Genomic DNA, 24,512 nt, shown 5'->3' on the forward strand with positions numbered 1-24,512 from the left:
AAAATTAAAATTTAATTTAAACTTAAAAATTAAAGAGTTAAATATATATTGTGAGGGAGCTGAAGGCATCAAGCATGATTTCTACATTTAACTTGCTCAGCTAAATTATGGAGATGCTGTTCACTGGGATGAACATCAATCACGGGCAGTGTAACGTACTTATTTGAAACTTTAGATGTAGAAACAAAATCATAAAGGAGGAAACATTCGTAACGACCAAACTTGGGAGTAGAAGAACATGATTGTACACAGATTCTATTGATTTTGCTGACACTTTTGAGCTATTTTAGGAGAGATGTTGGGAAGGAAGTTTAATGTACTGTATTGTGCTGGAACTGACAAGAGAGTTTATATGTTCAGATATAACATGGGAGTCATCTAATTGCCCATGATAATTAAGTTTATTAGTGTGGTTGAACTACCTAGAGAGAGAGAGAACATAAAAAGCAAAAATAGATGAGAACCTATGAGTGAGCCCTGAAGAACTCCCACTTCTAAGAATTTGTTAGAAGATGAGTTTGTAAAGAAGAAATAGCCATATAGACATGAAGAGTAATAAGGGAATATCATGGAAGCTAATGGAAGAAGAATTTCCAGGAAAGGGAAGCATCTTTGGTATTATTGCAGTGAAAAGTCAAGAAAAGTGATCTAAAATGTTCATTTGGCGGGATAGAGAGGCCGTTGACCTTTGGACTACCTACCGATATAGAATGATGGAATGGAAACTGCATGCAGTGAAAGAAGAGTGACTGGAAGTTCAGGAAGTGGCCAAGGTTTTTTGAATAGTTGTCTGAACCTAGATTCCTTTTCTTGTGGGCAGCGCCCTTTGCTCTTGCCCACCACCATTATATAATCTCATACAGTGTGCAGTTCACACAGTATACATTGCTGTTTTAGCATAAAGTATTTTTTGTTTTGAGACTGTTTTCTTCAGTTAAGTAAATGAATGTTTTATTTAGGTTACTTTCTTGGTGGGTATATGCTTTATCAATATTTTTGGTCGTTGCCAGCATTTCAGCAGTAATAATTTGTAGGCTCCTAAGATAATTTGTGACAATTGTTGTAAGACATACTTAAGGAAATGCCTTCATAAATCTAGCTTAAGTCTGGTCCTGGATGAAGCATGTGCTTATGAAGCATGGCCACTATTGAATTGACCAGTACTGGTTCCAAGATTTTTAAATTTATTCTTTCTGGTTCTTTAGTGTAAATCAGAAAGTTATAGGTGTTGATGCAACAGCATGAACTTTGAAATAAATATAAATGGCTCCACTTTAGATACTGTTAATTCTAAACACAGTTAGATTTTAACTATCTTGACTCTGATTATTTTGTGTCTATTCAGTATTATAAATTACATTTGTTCTTAAAGATGTCTGTGAGGCATGTCGGCTATTATTTCATAGTAACATTAAATACAAATTTTATGATGATTACAACATGATGTTCAATCAAGCTGAAAATGTGTTACATCATTGGCAAAAAGCCAGAAGGAGCTTTATTCCAATATGATGCTTAAGTATAATATCAGTATTATATATGCTGTCATTAGGAATTTGACATTAAAGGAGATTCTCTTGATTATATATGGTTGGACTTGAAGGTCACCTTTAAAGGAGAAGTGTTTGAAAACTATATTTTGTCATTGATAGGTAAAGAAAAGTCCCCTTATAAGTGGGAGCTAAGGCTGGGTACAGTGGCTCATGCCTGTAATCCCAGCACTTTGGGAGGCCAAGGTGGGTGGATCACGAGGTCAGGAGTTCAAGACCAGCCTGACCAAAATAGCAAAACCCCGTCTCTACTAAAAATACAAAAATTAGCCAGGCATGGTGGCACACACCTGTAATCCCAGCTACTCAGGAGGCTGAGGCAGGAGAATTGCTTGAACACGAGAGGCAGAGGTTGCAGTGGGGCAGAGATTGCGCCATTGCACTCCAGCCTGGGCGACAGAGCAAAACTCTGTCTCAAAAAATAAAATAAAATAAAATAAAATAAAATAAAATAAAATAAAAAAGTGGGAGCTAAATGATGAGAATACATGGACACATAGAGGGGAACAACACACACTAGGGTCTTTTGGAGGGTGGAGGGTGGGAGAAAGGGGAGGATCAGGAAAAATAACTAATGGATACTAGGCTTGATACCTGGGTGATGAAATAATCTGTACAAAAAACCCCCATGACACGAGTGTACTTATATAACAAATGTTATATGGGTAAATTTACTCCAGGAGGCTTTTCCTGGTCTCTTTGTTTGGGAAAGATGTCTTGTATTTTTGTGACATAGCAGCCTAATCGTATTTTTTATTACTTTTTGCATATTGAAACCTTATCATTATCTGTTTGTCTCTTCTGCTGAGCATTCCTGAGAAGATAAATCATTCTTATCCATTTTTTGTGGTAATTCCCATGTTTAGTAGGCTGTAGTCACATAATAGGAGCTCAGTTTAATCATGTTTAAGTAAACAAAATAAGTTTCAGTAACAAAATTGTGCTATTTAGGGTTTTCTAAGGGATCTTGTCATGCACTAAAAACTTTGGAAAGGGCAACTTTTATTTGTGGAAACAAGTTGCATAAAAAGACTGCGTGCTCCCATCCTCACACATTTAGATTTCCCCTAGCCTTAGACTCATTCTCTGGGGCAGTGTATCACATTTATTTGAAACTTTAGATATAGAAACAAAATCATAGAGGAGAAAGAAGCTTTAGAAAATCTAGTCCACTGGTCTCTGTCACTTAATGAATAAACCTGTTCATTTCCACTGCACTTTCAATGTATAATGGACATAATTCGTTTCTGTTCCATTCAATATCCATTCTGCCTACCTGTGATACAGCATACTCCATGTTCCACTCTTGGTCAATGCCCTGATTCTAGAGGAGGACAAAAGATTCAGGTCCCTTACCTGTTCTACACTTACATGTTTGTGCCACTTTTATAATTACTTTTCATTAAAAAACACATATATGAGTTTGGCTCTCTGCCTCTTCCTCAATTAGAACATGAAGCCAGGAAAGGAGTATTGGATTCTGTGTATTTACTATTTGCAATTCACATTCTAATTTCTACCCACATTGTTCTTCAACATGCATAAAGTCATGAATGGCCAGTGACCAAAAGATTATTAAAAATATTAAAGGGCCATATAAAGTGATCACTAGGTCTTTCAGATCTGTTGATTTTTATTTGATGAATATGATAAAATACATTATCTGTATAAGAAAGCCTACCATTCCATTATCAACAGTGCCTCTAAACTATACACATTGTATCTACTGTGTGAAAATTATGGCCTATTTGCATAGAATCTTACTTTTCCAATTAACAAATATTCAAATGATTAAATTATGTTAATTTACTTTACGGGTGCTCTTTTAAACTAAGAAATTTTAGACTCTGTTAGATTAATGAAATAGAGGTTGAAACCTTGTAACCTCTCTGAAACGAGAATGTAATTGGAAATCGTAGGATTTCAAAACAAAAATCTGTATTCTGATTTTTTATTGCATGTTTTGAGATGGGTAACCTCTTTTAGGCTTGCTTTCTTTAAGATCCTTCCCTCAGGAACTTAAAAGAAGAACTAAAATGAAATATCAGTTCACTAAAATAAGCACCCTGCCCCAAGGTTTAGCAAAGTGCATCCTGTCTCACTGTTTCTGCTGAGGCGTCTACAAGAAGGAAAACAAAAAACAAAAAAAAAAACAAAACAGTTTACCAAAGGTTTGCCCCTCTGGCCAGTTTTTCTCACTTACAAATAATGAATCCAAGGGGGAAAAAAGGAAAGGTGAAATACCTTTTAAAAAGTTTTTTTAACCAATGTCTTGTTAAAAGTTTTTTTATTGTGGTTTTGATTTGCATTTCTCTGATGGCCAGTGATGATGAGCATTTTTTCATGTGTCTGTTGGCTGTATGAATGTCTTCTTTTGAGAAATGTCTGTTCATATCCTTTGCGCACTTTTTGATGTGGTTGTTTGTTTTTTTCTTGTAAATTTGTTTGAGTTCTTTGTAGGTTCTGGATATTAGCCCTTTGTCAGATGAGTAGATTGCAAAAATGTTCTCCCATTCTGTAGGTTGCCTGTTCACTCTGATGGTAGTTTCTTTTGCTGTGCAGAAGCTCTTTAGTTTAATGAGATCCCATTTGTCAATTTTGGCTTTTGCTGCTGTTGCTTTTGGTGTTTTAGACATGAAGTCTTTGCCCATGCCTATGTCCTGAATGGTACTACCTAGGTTTTCCTCTAGGGCTTTTATGGTATTAGGTCTAACATTTAAGTCTCTAATCCATCTCACACCAGTTAGAATGGCGATCATTAAAAAGTCAGGAAATAACAGGTGCTGGAGAGGATGTGGAGAAATAGGAACACTTTTACACTGTTGGTGGGATTGTAAACTAGTTCAACCATTATGGAAAACAGCATGGCGATTCCTCAAGGATCTAGAACTAGATGTACCACATGACCCAGCCATCCCATTACTGGGTATATACCCAAAGGATTATAAATTATGCTGCTATAAAGACACATGCACACGTATGTTTATTGCGGCACTATTCACAATAGCAAAGTCTTGGAATCAACCCAAATGTCCATCAATGACAGATTGGATTAAGAAAATGTGGCACATATACACCATGGAATACTATGCAGCGATAAAAAAGGATGAGTTTGTGTCCTTTGTAGGGACATGGATGCAGCTGGAAACCATCATTCTTAGCAAACTATCACAAGAACAGAAAACCAAACACCGCATGTTCTCACTCATAGGTGGGAACTGAACAATGAGATCACGTGGACTCGGGAAGGGGAACATCACACACCAGGGCCTATCATGGGGAAGGGGGGAGGGATTGCATTGGGAGTTATACCTGATGTAAATGACGAGTTGATGGGTGCAGCACACCAACAAGGCACAAGTATACATATGTAACAAACCTGCACGTTATGCACATGTACCCTACAACTTAAAGTATAATAATAATAAATAAATTTTAAAAAAATAAAAAAATAAAAAAAAATTAAAAAATTTTAAAAAAAAAAGTTTTTTTAAAGTCTCTAAAATGTTATGAAAGTAAAAAAAAGAAAATTATACTGAAAGCACTGGACTAGTAAAACAACTTGCAGTGATTAGCGTTCCTACTTCAATGCTGTAATATGTTCTTCTCATCAGATGAAATTTCTCTGCAAATGCACCTTAAGTTGTCTAGGTGATAGCAATAACAAGAGCCTTATTCATAAAAAGATTAATTAACAGGTATATTTTGAGCAGAATTTAGGAGGACAGAGATGGTCCAAGTTGGAAATAAATAATCCAGATTTTGCAGAAGCAAGGTGGAAAAGAGTACTTTGCAGTGCTAAATATTCCAATCTAAATGGGTAGTTTTATCAAAATTAACTTCTGGACTGGACCCTTACTGGCCTGAGTTCTGGTTGGCAACTGCCAACAATTTTAATGGAAACAATTGGTAAATATGTCTTTAAAAATTAAAAGGCCGGGTGCGGTGGCTCAGGCCTGAAATCCTAGCACTTTGGGAGGCGGAGGCGGGTGGATCAGGAGGTCAGGAGATCGAGACCACGGTGAAATCCCGTCTCTACTAAAAATACAAAAAAATTAGCCGGGCATGTTGGCGGGCGCCTGTAGTCCCAGCTACTCCGGAGACTGAGGCAGGAGAATGGCGTGAACCTGGGAGGCGGAGCTTGCAGTGAGCCGAGATCGCGCCACTGCACTCCAGCCTGGGCGACATAGTAAGACTCCGTCTCAAAAAAAAAATTAAAATTAAAAAAAAAAAAATTAAAAGATCTGGCTGGGCGTGGTGGGTCACGCCTGTAATCCTAGCACTTTGGGAGGCCGAGGCAGGCGGATTGCCTGAGCTCAGGAGTTTGAAACCAGCCTGGGCAACACGGTGAAACCCTGTCTCTACTAAAAACACAACAAAATTAGCCAGGCATGGCAGTGTGCGCCTGTAGTCCAGCTGAGGCAAGAGAATTGCTTGAACCTGGGAGGTGGAGCGTGCAGTGAGCCAAGATTACACCACTGCACTCCAGCCTGGGTGACAGAGAGACTCCGTCTCCAAAAAGATAAAATAAAGTGTGTTTGATATCTAAAAGTTAAATAGGCCAATGTTTCCTGTATACTTTTACCTAAATATATCAGTGATAGAGTAAAGGCAGGAATCACTTTGACAAGTCCATTTCAAAATTTTAATGAAAGTTTCAAATTATGCAATGAGGGGTCATTGATTCACCTCTAATGGCCACTGTAGAATCATGAAATATTTTTATGAATGAGTCCATTTACTTAATAAAGATGGATGTGTTACCTTAACACCAAGGGTTTGGTCTAGGTTCTGCTGCTCACCACGCAGAAAGCCAATGACTGAGACAAGGATTATAGCAGAGGTCGGGTGCTATAGCCAAGGAGATGGGAGGGAGCTCAGTCTCAAATTTGTCTCTCCGACCAACTAAAATGAAGGGCTTATATAGCAGGGAAGAAATGTAACGATGCATAGGAAAATAGGAGTTCAGGAGGCCTAAGGAGGTAATCATGATGAATGAGGGGCTGGTGTCCCATTGTCTGGAATCGGGGATCTGTTACTTTGATACTTTTTGAGAGGCCTGGCGGTCCTTTCCGTAGGAAGGAACTCAGATGAAACAGATGTAACTTTCAAGCTTTAAAACAAGAAGCCCCAATTTTCTATGTTTATACAACAACAACAACAACAAAAACTGGGACTGTTGGGTCAATTTTAGATGTTGAAACCAGAGAAACATCGGCACAAATATTAAAACTGCCAAAGTTAGAATCATATAATGAAGGCTAGAGTTCATTGCTCTTATGAGTGCTGTTAAGACAAACTGGGATTACCACACATCCTGTACTCCTTGAATCATATGTTAAAAGTTCCCACAAGGAAATGATTTAGTTTATGAGATACCTCCTGGATCCATTAAGCCTTTGGAAATGAGTACAGTGATGTAGCAGTATTGAGAACACAGAGGCATCCTTTGGTTTTCCCCTAATTGTGTTCTGCAAAACACTAACCTGGAGATATGCTTCGGGGGGAAAAAAAAAAGCATGATATGTTTAGCTACATTTGGAATACACCACATGCCATCCCTCTCAAAGAATCACTGTTCAGCACAATAGAGTTTGGAAAAATACTTCAATACAGAAAATATGACTTTGTTAACTGCATACTTCTCAAAACTTAGATAACATTGAAACCCCGTTCTCAAGTAACTTCTATTAATATAACATCAAAGAGAACTAGTGAAATAGGCATATTTTGGGAAATACTGACATAAGGTCCCTTTTCAATTGGAATCAGTGTCAAACTATTAAAGCTAAGAGACTATGTATTTCAGCCATTGGGATGGAATATAATTTTTTTAAGTTAATGAAATACATTCCTAATTTCCAGTTTATACATCAGTTTCTGAGATTTCCATTAGCATGAGACAGATGCTCAGAGGTTTGTCCTTTTTTAGATACCTGTGCAAAGTAATTGTGATCTTGCCTTGCAAAGAGCTGAAGATTGAATGCAGAAATGTGATTACACTAAGGGACTAGCACATTTTGGGACCTTAACTGGTAAACTGTACATATTTGAAAGGTACTGTAATGTAAAAATATCATAGACATCCACTTTGAGGAAATATGGTGGGCCTACTTGAAGTTTAATAATGAACAAAATAAGAATTGTTGCACAGTTGGGACACTGACGTGCAGAGTGACATGTAGAAAAGCCTTCAACCTGTATGTCACTGTTTTGTTATCTCTTACTCATAGCTATCGGAAAGGAAAAAGAGTGACTATAGTTGGAAGAACCTTATGATTAAAGAAAATATTATGGGTACTTAATGAGTGAACCACCTTAATGTGATCCGCTCCATAAAAGAAACTGCCTACATTAACACTGTGATTATTCTCAGACTGGACATTACTGAATACTTTCAACACTCCATATGAAATAGAAATGATCTGTTCATTTAGACTGTGACTGGGAAGAATGTGAGCGAGAGTGTATACCTCAATATTCCTTTACTCTTCAGGCAACATATGGCATTTGAGGACACCAGCTCACAGGTTCTTTGTCCACTCTCTTATTTTTCCTCCTGGCATAACAATTCATTGCTATCATCTGCCTTTTTGTTTGTTTAGGTAGCATCCATTTATGTAACTGTTTAGGCTTAATAAAGTAACATAAAACAGCCTTAAGCAAATGCTTGTACTATCCATCAATTCAGTGACTTAGGAGATGATGCCATTACATATAAAATAGGACCATTGTTCAGCATTTTTACCAGCGGCGTTGCTTCTTTCAGAGTTCCCATATTTCCTGTTACCAAATGGCTGAAAACTTGAATACATTGTGAAAGGGGACACTTTGCACTGTGGACACTTAATCCCTACTTGAGCATCATCATCTGCTGACAAATACATAAATGAACTGAAGACACTGCAGGTTATGTGCATTTCCATTTCAGGAAGATTGCCTTTTTATTGTTTCTTATTTTGCATTGATACCATGAAGCTGTAAAAAGAAGAGTGGAAATAAAAGCAAGTGGAAATGAAGGTATTTCAATTGAGTAGTGTCCAGGAGTCCTAGCTCCAAAAGTGTATCATTCATTTATACAGCAGAACACCTGTATTACTAATGCTTTTAATGTTTTTAAATGCTACCAAATGTTTCTCTTGACTAACTTATTCCCACAGGGTCCCTATAACTCTTTCAGGTCACTCAGGTACTGCTTTCTAAATTACCATGGTAGTAGATTCAATTACTACTGTACTCTTTCAGTGGCCTAAAAGAATAAATGGTCTTCCTAAAATGCTTCTTTTTATTTTTCCCCCAAGGAAAAGCCCAGGATGTTAGAGCTGGATAGTACCTTAGAGATTATCTGATTCAATGTTCCATAAATATTTCTGATGATAAAACCCTCCTGAGAATTTGTTTTAAAAATATAGATTCTCAGGCTGCTCCCCTCAGGCTACTGCGTTACAATACATTTGAAATTGAACCTAGGAATCTACATTTTGTAATAAAGATTCCAGATGACTTTTAGGATCAGATAGGTGTGGAAAAACTAAATTTGTTCAACATTTTTATTTTATAGGGGGTAAGCAGATGTCCGGGTAGCTTAAGTGATTCACCTGAATTGTATCATACAACATTTTAAATATTGGGATTAGTTCTGGAAAAATGTTGATGGGCAACTTTTTTGCATCCCATGGTGGGGACTAAGATAATGTATTTTCTTAGATTTTAAGTTGCCTTTTCTATTGTATATTGTAAGTTGCATTCTATTGTATAGAATAATGTCATTCATGGTGGAGAAGTGATAGGAGAGGATACACCTTGCTGTATATACAGCAGTGGTTCTGAACTGGGAATGACTTTGCACCCCAGGTAACATTTAGCAAGGTCTGGAGACATTTATGATTTCAAAACTGGAGGATACTACTGCTGTTATTTAGTAAGTGGAGGTAGGGATGCTACTAAACATCTTAAAATGCATGGGATTACTTTTCCCCTCTCCAACAATGAATTATTCAGACCAAAATGTCAGTTGCATACACATTGGGAAACCCTGATATACCCCTAAATCCCTTCTTGAGCTTCATCTTTCTCCGAACTATTTTAAGAGTATTATCTGGGCAATTGGAGAAATAGGACTCTGTTTTGTTTTCTTCTTGAGATTACATAGAAAGCCTATATCGAAGCTAAGTGGGTCATTTGTTGGTCCATGTTGGGCTATACTTAGACTGGATACAGTTATTATTTTGTTTTTGGATCATACAGCAAATCTTTTCAAGATGCCTCCCCCTTCTACTCAGGCATCTAAACCTGCCTTTCTGTGGCACACGTCAATTATGTATGCTTTGACCTTTCGGTATTCCGTGCCTAGATCACCCAAACTCTGATTCCCAAGGTCAGCAACAAGCTACAGTGTCAATATCTGCTGATTTTGAACAGAAATCAGGACAGAGGTTTTGGGTGAAATCAACCCAGAGGTTAAGAGAATGGAATACTCAGTTTAGTTTAGAGTAACTTACTTACTAAATTGATCTGATATTTATTTTATTTATATTTCTCAATTCTATCTTCTTCCTATTTCAGGTATCAGTACTTAATTTAGATCCTTATTTTCTTTTTCATGAAGCATTACCATCAATGGTTAACTAACATCTTAAATTTTTGCCATTTTTGTCATCTCTCCATCCATTTTACACCTAACAATTATGCTTGTAAATGTGTTTTCTGATTATACCAAATCAGTAGTTTCTCCTCACCTATAGGACTGTTTCTCAAACTTGAGTTATGTTTGGAATCTTCTTAAAGGAAAAACATTATTTCATCACTTATACCAGCTTAAATTATTTTATCATAAAATCACTTACATATGGGTAAACTTGAAACTGAATTAATCTTCATTATGTTGGGAGCTTAATACCACGATAAAAGGAAAGCATGTTTTCAAATAAAAAATGAAACCAACTGTATAACAAATAAAGTTCAAATTTGTTATATTAACTTAGTATAACAGTTAACATTGTCCTGAAACTCTAACACTGTAGTGATCATAGTTCTTTTATTTTCACATGTCTGTGTTTAGTAAGCATTGGTATGACTCAATTCTTCTAATTCTTTATTTTGTCCCTTGCATGAGAACACTTTAACATAATGGCTGCATCTGTTCTTTTTGCATTAACCCGGGGCAAATAATTGCTATATACCATTGCAGCTAAAGTGCAGAACAAAGATAAACAGAGGCACTAGAAATTGATAAGCTACATCATCCAGGTCTCATATTATTTTTATATTATCATGAAAATAATACATTAAAAATGAATTTTAATTTAATTTAATTTATTAAAATAAATTAAAAATTCTCATTTTTAACTCACAGCAAAGGTTGTGAGTATGACAACTATTTTTTAAATAGTGGGAAACACTGACCTGTAGGATTGAGTCAAATGCCATAGCAAGGCATATAAAGTCCCCAGTGTGGCCTTCTTTTCTGATGTCTCCAGGCTCATTTGTTGGGCATTTGTTGCTTCAACGCTTATTACGTAGTGTTACTGAGCTCACCAGATTGCCCTGTCTCCATATTAATTCCAGCCTATGTGCTTATGCTTTCTTCTCCATCTGTGTATTCCATCCCCCCGCCACCAATTTTTGTTTCTGTTGATTTCAAAATAATATTGCAAGCTCTAGCTTAGGTATCATGTATTCTAAAACCATTCCTAGCATCCCAGGATAAAATGCCCCCTCTGTGGACTAAATACACCCTGTGCTAATTTCTAGCCTACTTCTTTCTGTAGAGCAATAATTATTTATTCCTCCACTATACCGTAAGCTTCTTGAGAGTAGACATTGTACTGATGACATCTACCCCAGGCTCTAACGTACAGTAATTAGTAGGTAAATAAATAGCAAAGCGCTGTGAACCATTTCCAATTAAAGAGCCATCTCTGGTAACCAGCTTGGTTTTGTTTTGGTGTGGTTTGGTTCATCATTTTTCAATACTCAGAGTTGAATACACTTTAAGAAAACATGGTATGGTTAAAGAATTTGTTGGATTTAGAATCAGAGGATTTACATTCACATCCTTTCCTGTGATTTGTTCTTAGGTATAAAATGGGGTTAAACAGTCATCCTTCCACATCATTTTTTCAGATGTGCAAAATCTTGGAACAATGTCTAACACACAGGCATATACTTAATAAATGTTAGTTTCCTTACTACATTACTGTTTTACTTCTTTTGATAGCCTTCAGTGATTTGAAATTATTATTGTTACCAGTGAAGCTTCAGATTTATATACTTCCTTATTATAGTTAGACTGAGATCAAGTGTTAGTTATTTTTTTCTGAAAGAACTTTAAGATGACTGCATATAATAGGTGACACAGTCTTTCAACTTCAATGAATACTTCACTCCCTTTAACTATTTATATTTATTCAGAACATATTTCTTTTATTGCCATGGGCATGAGAGAACTTTTACTTTGTTTTCACTACCTAGAGAAATCTGTCTTCCTCCATCTTTTTTAGTTTATTTTCATCAGAAAGATATACTTTGAGAAACATTTCCTTTACCTACTATATTATTGAATTTCTTTTTTATGCTTTCATACGGATATTAGAACCTGTAGCTTTAGTTCTTTAGATAATGGGAGTTGGACTCACTGATAACAAAAAAATTATTGTAGAGGTATGTAATATGAGTTTAAACAATATGGAAAATTCCTTGAATTTTCTTAGCTTTTACATGTATTTTATAAATAAAGATAAAGATAAGTTAGATCTGAAGGCAGTTGAGACGGATGTAGCTGATGCCGACAAGGAAAAGAAAAAGAGCAAAGAGACTGCAGTTTGTTTATTATAGAATGAAATGCCAACTGCAAACTATGGAAGGAGTTCCTAAAAGAAAATTCTTAGTAATAGACACTTACTGGTTCAAAAAAATTCAGGCTAGATGGAAAAGAAAAGCTTTATAGATACGGGAATAGCCAAAGGATGAACTAAGCTTCCAAGAAATGCGATCAATGTCACTAGAGACAAAGGATCTAAATTTAAATGTAACATCATGAGTGTAGGAAAAATGAAATCAATTTGTCATAAAGCAGCATGAGCCGACCCACTAGAGATCCCTGTTATCACAAATTATTCTCTGGTTATGTGTCTTCCTAAAGCATGAAAGCAATGTGTGGCACAGGTCCTTTTGTACTGGATTAAGGCTGCACCTGTCATACCCTGACTGATGTCACCTTCTGCCTATTCTCTGAATTCAATTCAAATTAAAACCTTGGTGTCCTTGGGTGGAAAGATTCATGACTAACAGGAAACATCTTTGAATATCTGGAACCTCAGAAGAAATTAATTTGGCTCTGGTTTGCCCTATTTGTCACAATCATGATGAGTGCCACTTACCATATGGTAGGAAATAAAAGAGAACCATGGGGTCTTGTTTTCAAAATTGGAATAAAGTCTTAAAATCTCAGTGAATAGTTACAAGTTTACAAGTACTGACCTCAGGGCCTTTTATCTCTGTGTTGCCTACATTTGGGCCACATTTAACATATGTGATTGCTGAAGACAGAGTGTTGTTTGACAACTTGCACACAGGAAGAGAAATTTAAAGAATTATTTTATGTTTCTACTTCCAGATTTCTTGTAACTATCTAAGAAATAAAATAATTTTGGCAATTATGAAATACACATCTAATTTCATTGTATTTTGACTTGTTCTTAGTATTCATTTTAGCTTCCTTTGAGGATACCAATATTCACTTATATTTCGGATTGGTTTTAAAAAGATCTTTTTATGCTTTTGTGTCATCTACTTTATATGCAGTTATCTCCCTTGTTCTTAGATAACTTGCAGTTTATCAAAGGAGAATAAAAACATAATTTCTTAAGAGAATGACAAGGCAAGCCACAGGCTTGAAGAAAGTGTTTACAAAATCCATATCTAATTGAGGACTGTTATCCAGAATACACAAAGAACTCTTAAAATTCAACAATAAGAAAATGAATAGCCTTATTTTTTAAAATAAGCGGAAGGCCTGAAATAGACACTTCCCGAAGGGGAGATGAAGATGGCAAACAAGCATATAAAAAGATGCTGGACATTATATGTCATCAGGGAACTGCAAATTAAACACCTATTTACTGATTAGAATGGCCCAAATCCAGAACACTAACAACATCAAATGCTGGCCAGGATGTGGAACAACAGAAACTCTCATTCACTGCTGGTGGGAACTCAAAATGGTACAGCCACTTTGGAAGGCAGTTAGACAGTTTCTTACAAAACTAAACAAATTATTACCATGTGATTCAGCAATCATGCTCCTTGATATTTACCTAAATTGGTTAAAAATATATTCAGACAAAACCCTACCTACAGATGTTTATAGCAGCAGCAGTTGTATTCATGCTGGTTGAATCTTAGAAGCAATCAAGATGTCCTTCAGTAAAATAATAGATAAATAAATGGTGGTACATCCAGACAGTGGAATATTAATTAGCACTAAAAAGAAATGCACTGTCAAGCCACAAAAAGGTATGAATGAACTTTAAATACATATTTTAAAGTGAAAGAAGCCAGTCTGAGCAGGTATACTGTATGATTACAATGATTTGACATTCTGAAAAAGGCAAAACTGTGGAGACAGTAAAAAGATCAGTGGTTGCCAGGGGTAAGTCAAAACAGAGAGATGAATAGGTGAAACTGAACCATTACCCCCGTAGACTGTTATTTTTGATAAACATAGAAATTGACCCTTCTGGTGTTAAGAAGCTTGAAGCTTATATTTGTTTTATCTGAGTTCCTTCCTCAGGAAATGACCTTTAGGCCTCTCACAAAAAGTATCAAAGAACTGAAATCAGATCACCACACCAGATGCCGGTGTGGCATCATTCACCATGATTGCTTCCTTGCTCCTCCCAAAATGCCTGTTTTCTTAACACATTTTTGCATTTCTTGCCTGCTATATAAAGCCCTGGTTTAGGTCAGTCAGGGAGATGGATTTGAGACTGAGCTCCCATCTCCTCCGCTGCAGCACCTGATTAAACCCTTCTTCCTTGTCAGTACTTGGCATTTCAGTGATTAGCTTTCTCTGTGGTGAGCAGCAAGACCTAGACCGAACCTTTGGTGTTTTGATAACATAAGCAGAGCACAGAGGGATTTTTAGGGCACTAAAACTATTCTGTATGATACTAAAATGATGGATACATGTCATTATACTTTTGTTAAAACCTATAGAAAGTACAATATCAGGAGTGAACCTTAATGTAAACTATGGACTTCGGGTAATAATGAAATGTCAATGTAGGTTTATTGATTTTAACAAATGTACAACTCTGGTGGAAGATGTTGATAGCTAGGGAGGCTGTGGGTGTATATAGTCAGGGTACATGGGAACTCTCAATGTCCTGTGCTCATTTTCACTGTGAACCAAAATTCCTTCCCCAAAACACATGTGTTTAAAAACATAATGCCTCAGTGTTAAGTGTTATGAAAAAAAAAGTTGTATCTTTTGCTGTGCAGAAGCTCTTTAGTTTAATTAGAACCCATTTGTCAATTTAGGCTTTTGTTGCTGTTGCTTTTAGTGTTTTAGACATGAAGTCTTTGCCCATGCCTATGTCCTGAATGGTACTACCTAGGTTTTCTTCTAGGGTTTTTATGGTATTAGGTCTAACATTTAAGTCTCTAATCCATCTTGAATTAATTTTCATATAAGGAGTAAGGAAAGGATCCAGTTTCAGCTTTCTACTTATGGCTAGCCAATTTTCCCAGCACCATTTATTAAATAGGGAATCCTTTCCCCATTTCTTGTTTCTCTCAGGTTTGTCACAGATCAGATGGCTGTAGATGTGTGGTATTATTTCTGAGGACTCTGTTCTGTTCCATTGGTCTAAATCTCTGTTTTGGTACCAGTACCATGCTGTTTTGGTTACTGTAGCCTTGTAGTATAGTTTGAAGTCAGGTAGCGTGATGCCTCCAGCTTTGTTCTTTTGACTTAGGATTGTCTTGGAGATGCGGGCTCTTTTTTGGTTCCATATGAACGTTAAAGCAGTTTTTTCCAATCTGTGAAGAAACTCATTGGTAGCTTGATGGGGATGGCATTGAATCTATAAATAACCTTGGGCAGTATGACCATTTTCATGATATTGATTCTTCCTATCCATGAGCATGGTATGTTCTTCCATTTGTTTATGTCCTCTTTTATTTCACTGAGCAGTGGTTTGTAGTTCTCCTTGAAGAGGACCTTTACATCCCTTGTAAGTTGGATTCCTAGATATTTTATTCTCTTTGAAGCGATTGTCAATGGAAGTTCATTCATGATTTGGCTCTGTGTTTGTCTGTTACTGGTGTATAAGAATGCTTGTGATTTTTGCACATTAATTTTGTATCCTGAGACTTTGCTGAAGTTGCTTATCAGCTTAAGGAGATTTTGGGCTGAGACAATGGGGTTTTCTAAATCTACAATCATGTCATCTACAAAGACGGACAATTTGACTTCTTCTTTTCCTAACTGAATACCCTTGATTTCTTTCTCTTGCTTGATTGCCCTAGCCAGAACTTCCAACACTATGTTGAATAGGAGTGGTGAGAGAGGGCATCCCTGTCTTGTGCCAGTTTTCAAAGGGAATTTTTCCAGTTTTTGCCCATTCAGTTTGATATTGGCTGTGGGTTTGTCATAAATAGCTCTTATTATTTTGAGGTACGTTCCATCAATTCCGAATTTATTGAGCGTTTTTAGCATGAAGGGCTGTTGAATTTTGTCAAAAGCCTTTTCTGCATCTATTGAGATAATCATGTGGTTCTTGTCTTTGGTTCTGTTTATATGCTGGATTACGTTTATTGGTTTGTGAATGTTGAACCAGCCTTGCATCCCAGGGTTGAAGCCCACTTGATCATGGTGGATAAACTTTTTGATGTGCTGCTGAATCTGGTTTGCCAGTATTTTATTGAGGATTTTTGCATCGATGTTCATCAGGGATATTGGTCTAAAATTCTCTTTTTTTGTTGTGTCTCTCTGTCAGGCTTTGGTATCAGGATGATGTTGGCCCATAAAATGAGTTAGGGAGGATTCCCTCTTTTTCTATTGATTGGAATAGTTTCAGAAGGAATGGTACCAGCTCCTCCTTGTACCTCTGGTAGAATTCAGCTGTGAATCCATCTGGTCCTGGACTTTTTTTGGTTGGTAGGCTATTAATTATTGCCTCAATTTCAGAGCCTGCTATTGGTCTATTCAGGGATTCAACTTCTTCCTGGTTTAGTCTTGGAAGAGTGTAAGTGTCCAGGAAATTATCCATTTCTTCTAGATTTTCTAGTTTATTTGCGTAGAGGTGTTTATAGTATTCTCTGATGGTAGTTTGTATTTCTGTGGGATCGGTGGTGATATCCCCTTTATCATTTTTTATTGCGTCTCTTTGATTCTTCTCTCTTTTCTTCTTTATTAGTCTTGCTAGTGGTCTGTCAATTTTGTTGATCTTTTCAAAAAACCAACTCCTGGATTCATTGATTTTTTGGAGGGTTTTTTGTGTCTCTATCTACTTCAGTTCTGCTCTGATCTTAGTTATTTCTTGCCTTCTGCTAGCTTTTGAATGTGTTTGCTCTTGCTTCTCTAATTCTTCTAATTGTGATGTTAGAGTGTCAATTTTAGATCTTTCCAGCTTTCTCTTGTGGGCATTTAGTGCTATAAATTTCCCTCTACACACTACTTTAAATGTGTCCCAGAGATTCTGGTATGTTGTATCTTTGTTCTCATTGGTTTCAAAGAACATCTTTATTTCTGCCTTCATTTCGTTATGTACCCAGTAGTCATTCAGGAGCAGGTTATTCAGTTTCTATGTAGTTGAGCGGTTTTGATTGAGTTTCTTAGTCCTGAGTTCTAGTTTGATTGCACTGTGGACTTACTGTTCTTGTACATTTGCTGAGGAGTGCTTTACTTCCAATTATGTGGTCAATTTTGGAATAAGTGTGATGTGGTGCTGAGAAGAATGTATATTCTGTTGATTTGGGGTGGAGAGTTCTATAGATGTCTATTAGGTCTGCTTGCTGCAGAGATGAGTTCAATTCCTGGATATCCTTGTTAACTTTCTGTCTAATCTAATCTAATCTGTCTAATGTTGACAGTGGAGTGTTGAAGTCTCCCATTGTTATTGTATGGGAGTCTAAGTCTCTTTGTAAGTCTCTAAGGACTTGCTTTATGAATCTGGGTGCTCCTGTATTGGGTGCATATATATTTAGGATAGTTAGCTCTTCCTGTTGAATTGATCCCTTTACCATTATGTAATGGCTTTCTTTGTCTCTTTTGATCTTTGATGGTTTAAAGTCTGTTTTATCAGAGACTAGTATTGCAAACCCTGCTTTTTTATGTTCTCCATTTGCTTGGTAAATCTTCCTCCATCCCATTATTTTGAGGCTATGTATGTCTCTGCATGTGAGATGGGTCTCCCGAATACAGCAGACTAATGGGTCTTGACTCTTTATCCAGTTTGCCAGTCTGTGTCTTTTAATTGGAGCATTTATTCCATTGACATTTAAGGTTAATATTGTTATGTGTGAACTTGATCCTGCCATTATGATATTAACTGGTTATTTTGCTTGTTAGTTAATGCAGTTTCTTCCTAGCCTCGATGGTCTTTACATTTTGGCATGTTTTTGCAGTGGCTGGTACCGGTTGTTCCTTTCCATGTTTAGTGCTTCCTTCAGGGTCTCTTGTAAGGCAGGCCTGGTGGTGACAAAGAGCTTCTGCACAGCTAAAGAAACTACCATCAGAGTGAACAGGCAACCTACAGAATGGGAGAAAATTTTTGCAATCTACTCATCTGACAAAGGGCTAATATCCAGAACCTACAAAGAACTCAAACAAATTTACATGAAAAAAACAAACAGCCCCATCAAAAAGTGGGCAAAGGATATGAACAGACATTTCTCAAAAGAAGACATTCATACAGCCAACAGACACATGAAAAAATGCTCATCATCACTGGCCATCAGAGAAATGCAAATCAAAACCACAATGAGATGCCATCTCACACCAGTTAGAATGGCAATCATTAAAAAATCTGGAAACAACAGGTGCTGGAGAGGATGTGGAGAAATAGGAACACTTTTACACTGTTGGTGGGATTGTCAACTAGTTCAACCATGATGGAAAACAGTATGGCGATTCCTCAAGGACCTAGAACTAGATGTACCATATGACCCAGCCATCCCATTACTGGGTATATACCCAAAGGATTATAAATCATGCTGCTATAAAGACACATGTACACGTATGTTTATTGCGGCACTATTCACAATAGCAAAGACTTGGAATCAACCCAAATGTCCATCAGTGACAGACTGGATTACGAAAATGTGGCACATATACACCATGGAATACTATGCAGCCATAAAAAAGGATGAGTTTGTGTCCTTTGTAGGGACATGGATGCAGCTGGAAACCATCATTCTTAGCAAACTATCACAAGAACAGAAAACCAAACACCGCATGTTCTCACTCATAGGTGGGAACTGAACAATGAGATCACGTGGACTCGGGAAGGGGAACATCACACACCGGGGCCTATCATGGGGAGGGGGGAGGGGGGAGGGATTGCATTGGTAGTTATACCTGATGTAAATGACGAGTTCATGGGCGCTGACGAGTTGATGGGTGCAGCACACCAACATAGCACAAGTATACATATGTAACAAACCTGCACGTTATGCACATGTACCCTAGAACTTAAAGTATAATAATAATAAATTAAAAAAAAAAAAGAAAAAAAGGTTGTAAAATATGCGATAACCCAGAGACAAAAGGGCGTTTTCAACTTGGCGAGATTTGGAAAGGCTTCACAGAAGTGGTAACTCTTAGAGTGGAATTTCAAAGGCAAGCAGAATTTTGGGTGTAGGAGGGGGAAGGCAAGTATTATAGATAAAGAAGGAGAAGGAAAGGGGTTAAGCAGGAGGGGGATAATGAGGAGGAGGAGAGTGAGGAGGCGTGGCATGTTCTGTGAATTTCTGGCTATTGTAGCCATGTTAATAAGTTTGCAGTCTTTCTGTAGAGTCAACGCATTGAATATTTGTGAGGAGTAGAAAAGTTAACATTTATTACATGCTTACCTTGTTGTTGTTTTGTTTTGGATTATCACACGTAATATTGAGGCAAAAAGAGGTTAAATAATTGCCCCAAGTTCATATAGCTAATCCGTGGCAAAGCTGGGATTCAAATTCAGATATCGTGATATCAAAACTCACATTCCTGGACGGGCGCGGTGGCTCAAGCCTGTAATCCCAGCACTTTGGGAGGCCGAGACGGGCGGATCACGAGGTCAGGAGATCAAGACCATCCTGGCTAACACGGTGAAACTCCGTCTCTACTAAAAAATACAAAAAACTAGCCGGGCGAAGTGGCGGGCGCCTGTGGTCCCAGCTACTCGGGAGGCTGAGGCAGGAGAATGGCGTGAACCCGGAAGGCGGAGCTTGCAGTGAGCTGAGATCCGGCCACCGCACTCCAGACTGGTTGACAGAGCCAGACTCAGTCTCAAAAAAAAAAAAAAAAAAAAAAAAAAAAAAAAAAACCTCACATTCCTGAACACCACTCCAAGGGGTGATGTAGCCAAACATTCATAGCGGAAGGAATTGAATGAAGATTAGATATCAATGCACTTTTTTTTCTCTCTCTCTCTCCCTCTCTTTCTAGGCCTCTTTGCACCAAAATAGACCAGTAGCTGCAGTGAACTGCAATCCTTCATGATGTTTCCCTTGGCCAGAAATGCACTAAGCAGTCTCAAGATTCGAAGCATTCTGCAAAGTATGGCAAGACAGAGCCATGTAAAACACTCACCAGATTTTCATGATAAATATGGTAATGCTGTGCTAGCCAGTGGAACCGCTTTCTGTGTTGTGGCATGGGTTTTTACAGCCACTCAGATTGGAATAGAATGGAACCTATCCCCTGTTGGCAGAGTTACCCCAAAAGAGTGGAAACATCAGTAACCATCACAGGTGCTGTAATGACAGAATTGTTTAAAAAACCAGCTTGTCATGTAAGCACTGTACTGCTTATTAAAATATAGCACAATTGAAAAAATAAAATATGTTTTGAATCTTTAAAAAGTCATTGCAAATGGTCATTTTATTGCCTGGAAGCCATACAATAGTAGTGGGTATAGATTACAGGGGATTATGAATAGCAAATATTTGAATGTAGGATTAATAAAACATGTATTCCTCTGGTTTAGTGACTTACACCAGGTATCTTTCAGTGAATATACACACATATGTAATTTATAAATTAATTTATTTGGCTGGAAAATCCTGTTGAATCTTCCTTGAAACTCTACAGATGTTTCTTGACTTGGGGTTACATCCCAGTAAACCCACTGCAAATTGAAAATGTTGTAAGTTGAAAATACAGTTAATACCCTACATCTCCATTGTAAAGTCAAAAAGTTGATCCATTGTATGTCCAGATGCTCCTCAATTTATGTTACATCTACATAGATAAACCCCTCAAAGTCAAAAAATCATAGGCTGAACTATCCTAAGTAGGGGACTCTCTGTGTTCAGAAACTGACCATTTTTCACGTCCTTCATCATTCCCACCCTGGTCTGAACTATTATATTCACTGAGATTATTATAAAAACTTTCTAACCAGCCTTCTTGTCTCTGTAGTTTCTGTCCTGCAAACCTGCCCCCCACCACCACACACAATCTTTTTTCAGCTCATCAGCCCGTGTTCATTTTAAAACATAGTCTAGTGATGTGACTCTTCATTCAAAACCTGATTCTCATTTCATTCCAGAGTTAATGCTAAAGTCCTTAGAAAGGTACACAGGTCCCCTCAATGCCACACTGGCCAGTTTACCTCCTGCATCAACAGGTTTCTACTGGCTCCTCCCTCTGGGTGGCATGCACTTCTGGATTCTATATGACTCTCTCACGCCTTTCTGGGTTTTGTACATGTCATCTTTTCAGAAGAGGTCTTTATCCTTTCTAAAACTGCAGCCTTTATTTTGGCCTGGCTTTCTCTCTCTTGCCTCTTTACTTTTTTCTATATCACTTATCATAATCTCACTAAATATATATATATTTATTTATTTATTTGAGATTCAGTCTCATTCTGTCACCCAGGCTGGAGTGCAGTGGCACAATCTCAGCTCACTGCAACCTCTGCCTCCTGGGTTCAGAAGATTCTCCTGCCTCAACCTCCTAAGTAGATGGAATTTACAGGCACCCGCCATCAAGCCCAGCTAATTTTTATATTTTCAGTAGAGATGGGTTTTCACCATGTTGGCCAGGCTGGTCTCGAACTCCTGGCCTCAAGTGATCCACCCGCCGCGGCTTTCCAAAGTGCTGGGATTACAGGCGTGAGCCACCGCACCCAGCCCACTCTTAAAATACGTTTAACTTATTTGTTTATTGTCTGTGTACAAAACTCCATAAAAGCATAGGTTTTGCAGATTTTTTTATGTTTATCATAGGACTTGGTGGCTTTCAACTAGTTTGAATTAATGCATTAATGAGTGGCTTTAGGTAATTTGGAGTCCCCATCAGTCTGAAATTAAGAATTTGCTTGTCATTGTGGGTTGCAGTGATTATTGGAAGGCATATTAGTTCTATATTGCTGTTTTGCAAATTATTCCAAAACTCAGTGGCTTTAAACAACACTTACTATCTCATAGTTTCTGTGGGTCAGATTTGAGCATGACTTAGTTGGGTGCTTCTGGCTCAAGATCTGACATTTCTACAATCTCTGGCAGTGATCATCTCAAGGCACAACTAGGGGAAGAAGCACATTTAAACTCACCCATAAGAATGTTGGCTGGCCTAATGATCTTGCTGAATGTTGACTGGAACATCATTCCTTTGTCATGTGGGTCTCTCCATAGAGCAACTGATGATACAGTAGCTGTCATCACTTAGAGTGAAAGAGGGTACCCAAGAGAGGTAGGTCTTAGGGATTGCCCATTTACAGTATTTCTAAATCATTCTCCAAACTGGTTAAATGGTTTACAGTCTCACCAGCAATATAAATAACTTCCTCTTGTTCTACCTCCAGACTTACTCTTAGAGTTGTCAAATATTTTAATATTTTTGTTCTTTCGATGAGTGTAAAATAGTAGCTCATGGCTGGGCGCGGTGGCTCACGCCTGTAATCCCAGCACTTTGGGAGGCTGAGGTGGGCGGATCACGAGATCAGGAGTTTAAGACAGGCCTGGCCAATGTGGTGAAACCCCATCTCCACTAAAAATACAAAAAATTAGCTGGGCATGGTGGTGGGTGCCTGTAGTCCCAGCTACTCGGGAAGCTGAGGCAGGAGAATGGCATGAACCAGGGAGGCTGAGGTTGCAGTGAGCTGAAATCACGCCACTGCACTCCAGCCTGGGCGACAGAGCGAGACTTCATCTAAAAAAAAAAAAAAAAAAAAAAAAAAAACCCGAGCGTGGTGGCATGTGCCTCTAATCTAGTCCCAGGTACTTGGGAGGCTGAGGCAGGAGAGTCGCTTGAACCCAGGAGGCGGAGGTTGCAGTGAGCCAAGATTGCACTACTGTATTCCAGCCTGGACGACAGGCTGAATATTTGATAATGATATTTGAGATATTATTATTTCAATACTACTACTACTACTAATAATAATAGCTCATGTTTTAATTTGTATTTATCTGATTACTAATGAGGTTGGATGTCCTGTGTTAGCTCTTTCCTTTCTTCTATTTTGTAATTTTTCTGTTTGTTCATGTTGCTGCTTTTCTATTTGGTGTTTGTCTTATTCATAGATTTTTTTTTTTGTATATTTTGCATAGTAATTGTATCAGTCAGGATTTAATGAGTGAGGCAGAACCAGTATGAATAGTATGCAATACAGGATTAATTATGGGCATTAAAATGAATGCAAATATGGGAACTGGGGGAGAACTCTTTACAATGCTATTGCCTCCATGTCTGGTGTTGAGTGGTTCTCAGTAAAGGAAGAAAGCTGCATGTGAAGTAGCGAAGAGCTAGGACCAACTTAAATTGGGAACACTGAAATCAGGAATACAAATTGGAACGTGTGCCTTTTTCTCACTTTATCTAAGATGACATAGATGACCTGCAGGAGAAGTTGATGCCCTTCACTACAGACCTGCATATTCAACTGGCCCAGAATTCAAAAAAGCTGAAGGAGAACAATTGGTGGGATTTTGAATAGCTGTCCGTGCAGCAGGCCAGAAGATCAGCAACAAATTGCATAAGCTGCCACAGTGTTGGTGCTCTATGCCCACTTTCTAAATATAAAATGGTTGGTGTTTTGTGTTCATCTTTCCTATCTTATACATTTTTTCTTATTCTTGTGGCCAACTCTAATCGGAAAATATAAGGGAAGGACGTAAGTAGTTCAAGCTTAGCAAAGTTGACACTCAAAAAGCCACAGTAATCTACCCTGTGTCAACTCCATATCGGTGTACATCTTTTCTAAACATACCTATATTTCCAACAAAGACAGTAGCAACACATGCTTCTACTAGCATGACGGCAACTTTTCCTCATAAGACTAAAAATATACTGTTTCCCTTTACCCTCGGGGTGGTACTCTTAATTTCCAGTTTAATGACACCATTGCTATGATCCATAGTTGACAACTAAGACTTCTAGAACAGCAAAGGCTAAAGTAATGGAAACAAGAAACAAACATTTCTCTAGTGGATCGCAAGGGATAATAGTGAAAGGAACCACTCCCATATTCACCTCTTGATTCCCGGATCTATAAACCTTGGGTCTGGGAAAATAGCACCATGTATTTTTGCTTATTGAGAGCATATTCAGCATTCTGGGAGACATTACCTCAGCCTTGCAAGGTGGTATTATCCATCTGTTACTGTAACTAACACTTCAAAAGGTTATTACTCCATTCTGTCAGTGATGGGAAACATGGCAGTACCAGTGACTCCCATAAACATGAGCTGATTGTTGCACTCATTTGCTGTAAAATTAGTTTCTTCACCAAAGTAAGTGATGCATGG

At 37.7% G+C, this 24,512-nt stretch overlaps 1 protein-coding gene across 8 annotated transcripts in view; it reads left to right on the forward strand.

The window, feature by feature from the left end:
* LOC126955253 (cytochrome c oxidase subunit 7B2, mitochondrial) overlaps positions 1-24,512 on the forward strand; it is a 184,356-nt gene that overhangs the window by 150,220 nt on the left and 9,624 nt on the right. For 7 of the 8 annotated variants that reach the window (XM_050791637.1, XM_050791632.1, XM_050791633.1 and 4 more), the window contains one exon: positions 20,209-20,618. The exons of the other annotated variant lie outside the window; for it this stretch is intronic. In XM_050791637.1, the coding sequence (XP_050647594.1) occupies positions 20,259-20,504 (246 nt within the window). In that variant the 5' untranslated portion in view covers positions 20,209-20,258 and the 3' untranslated portion in view covers positions 20,505-20,618. Of the gene's footprint in view, positions 1-20,208; positions 20,619-24,512 lie in introns of those variants that run through there. 8 annotated transcript variants of the gene reach the window in all.

Source organism: Macaca thibetana, chromosome 5 (assembly GCF_024542745.1).
Source record: "Macaca thibetana thibetana isolate TM-01 chromosome 5, ASM2454274v1, whole genome shotgun sequence".
In the NCBI taxonomy this organism is placed as follows: Eukaryota; Metazoa; Chordata; class Mammalia; order Primates; family Cercopithecidae; genus Macaca; species Macaca thibetana.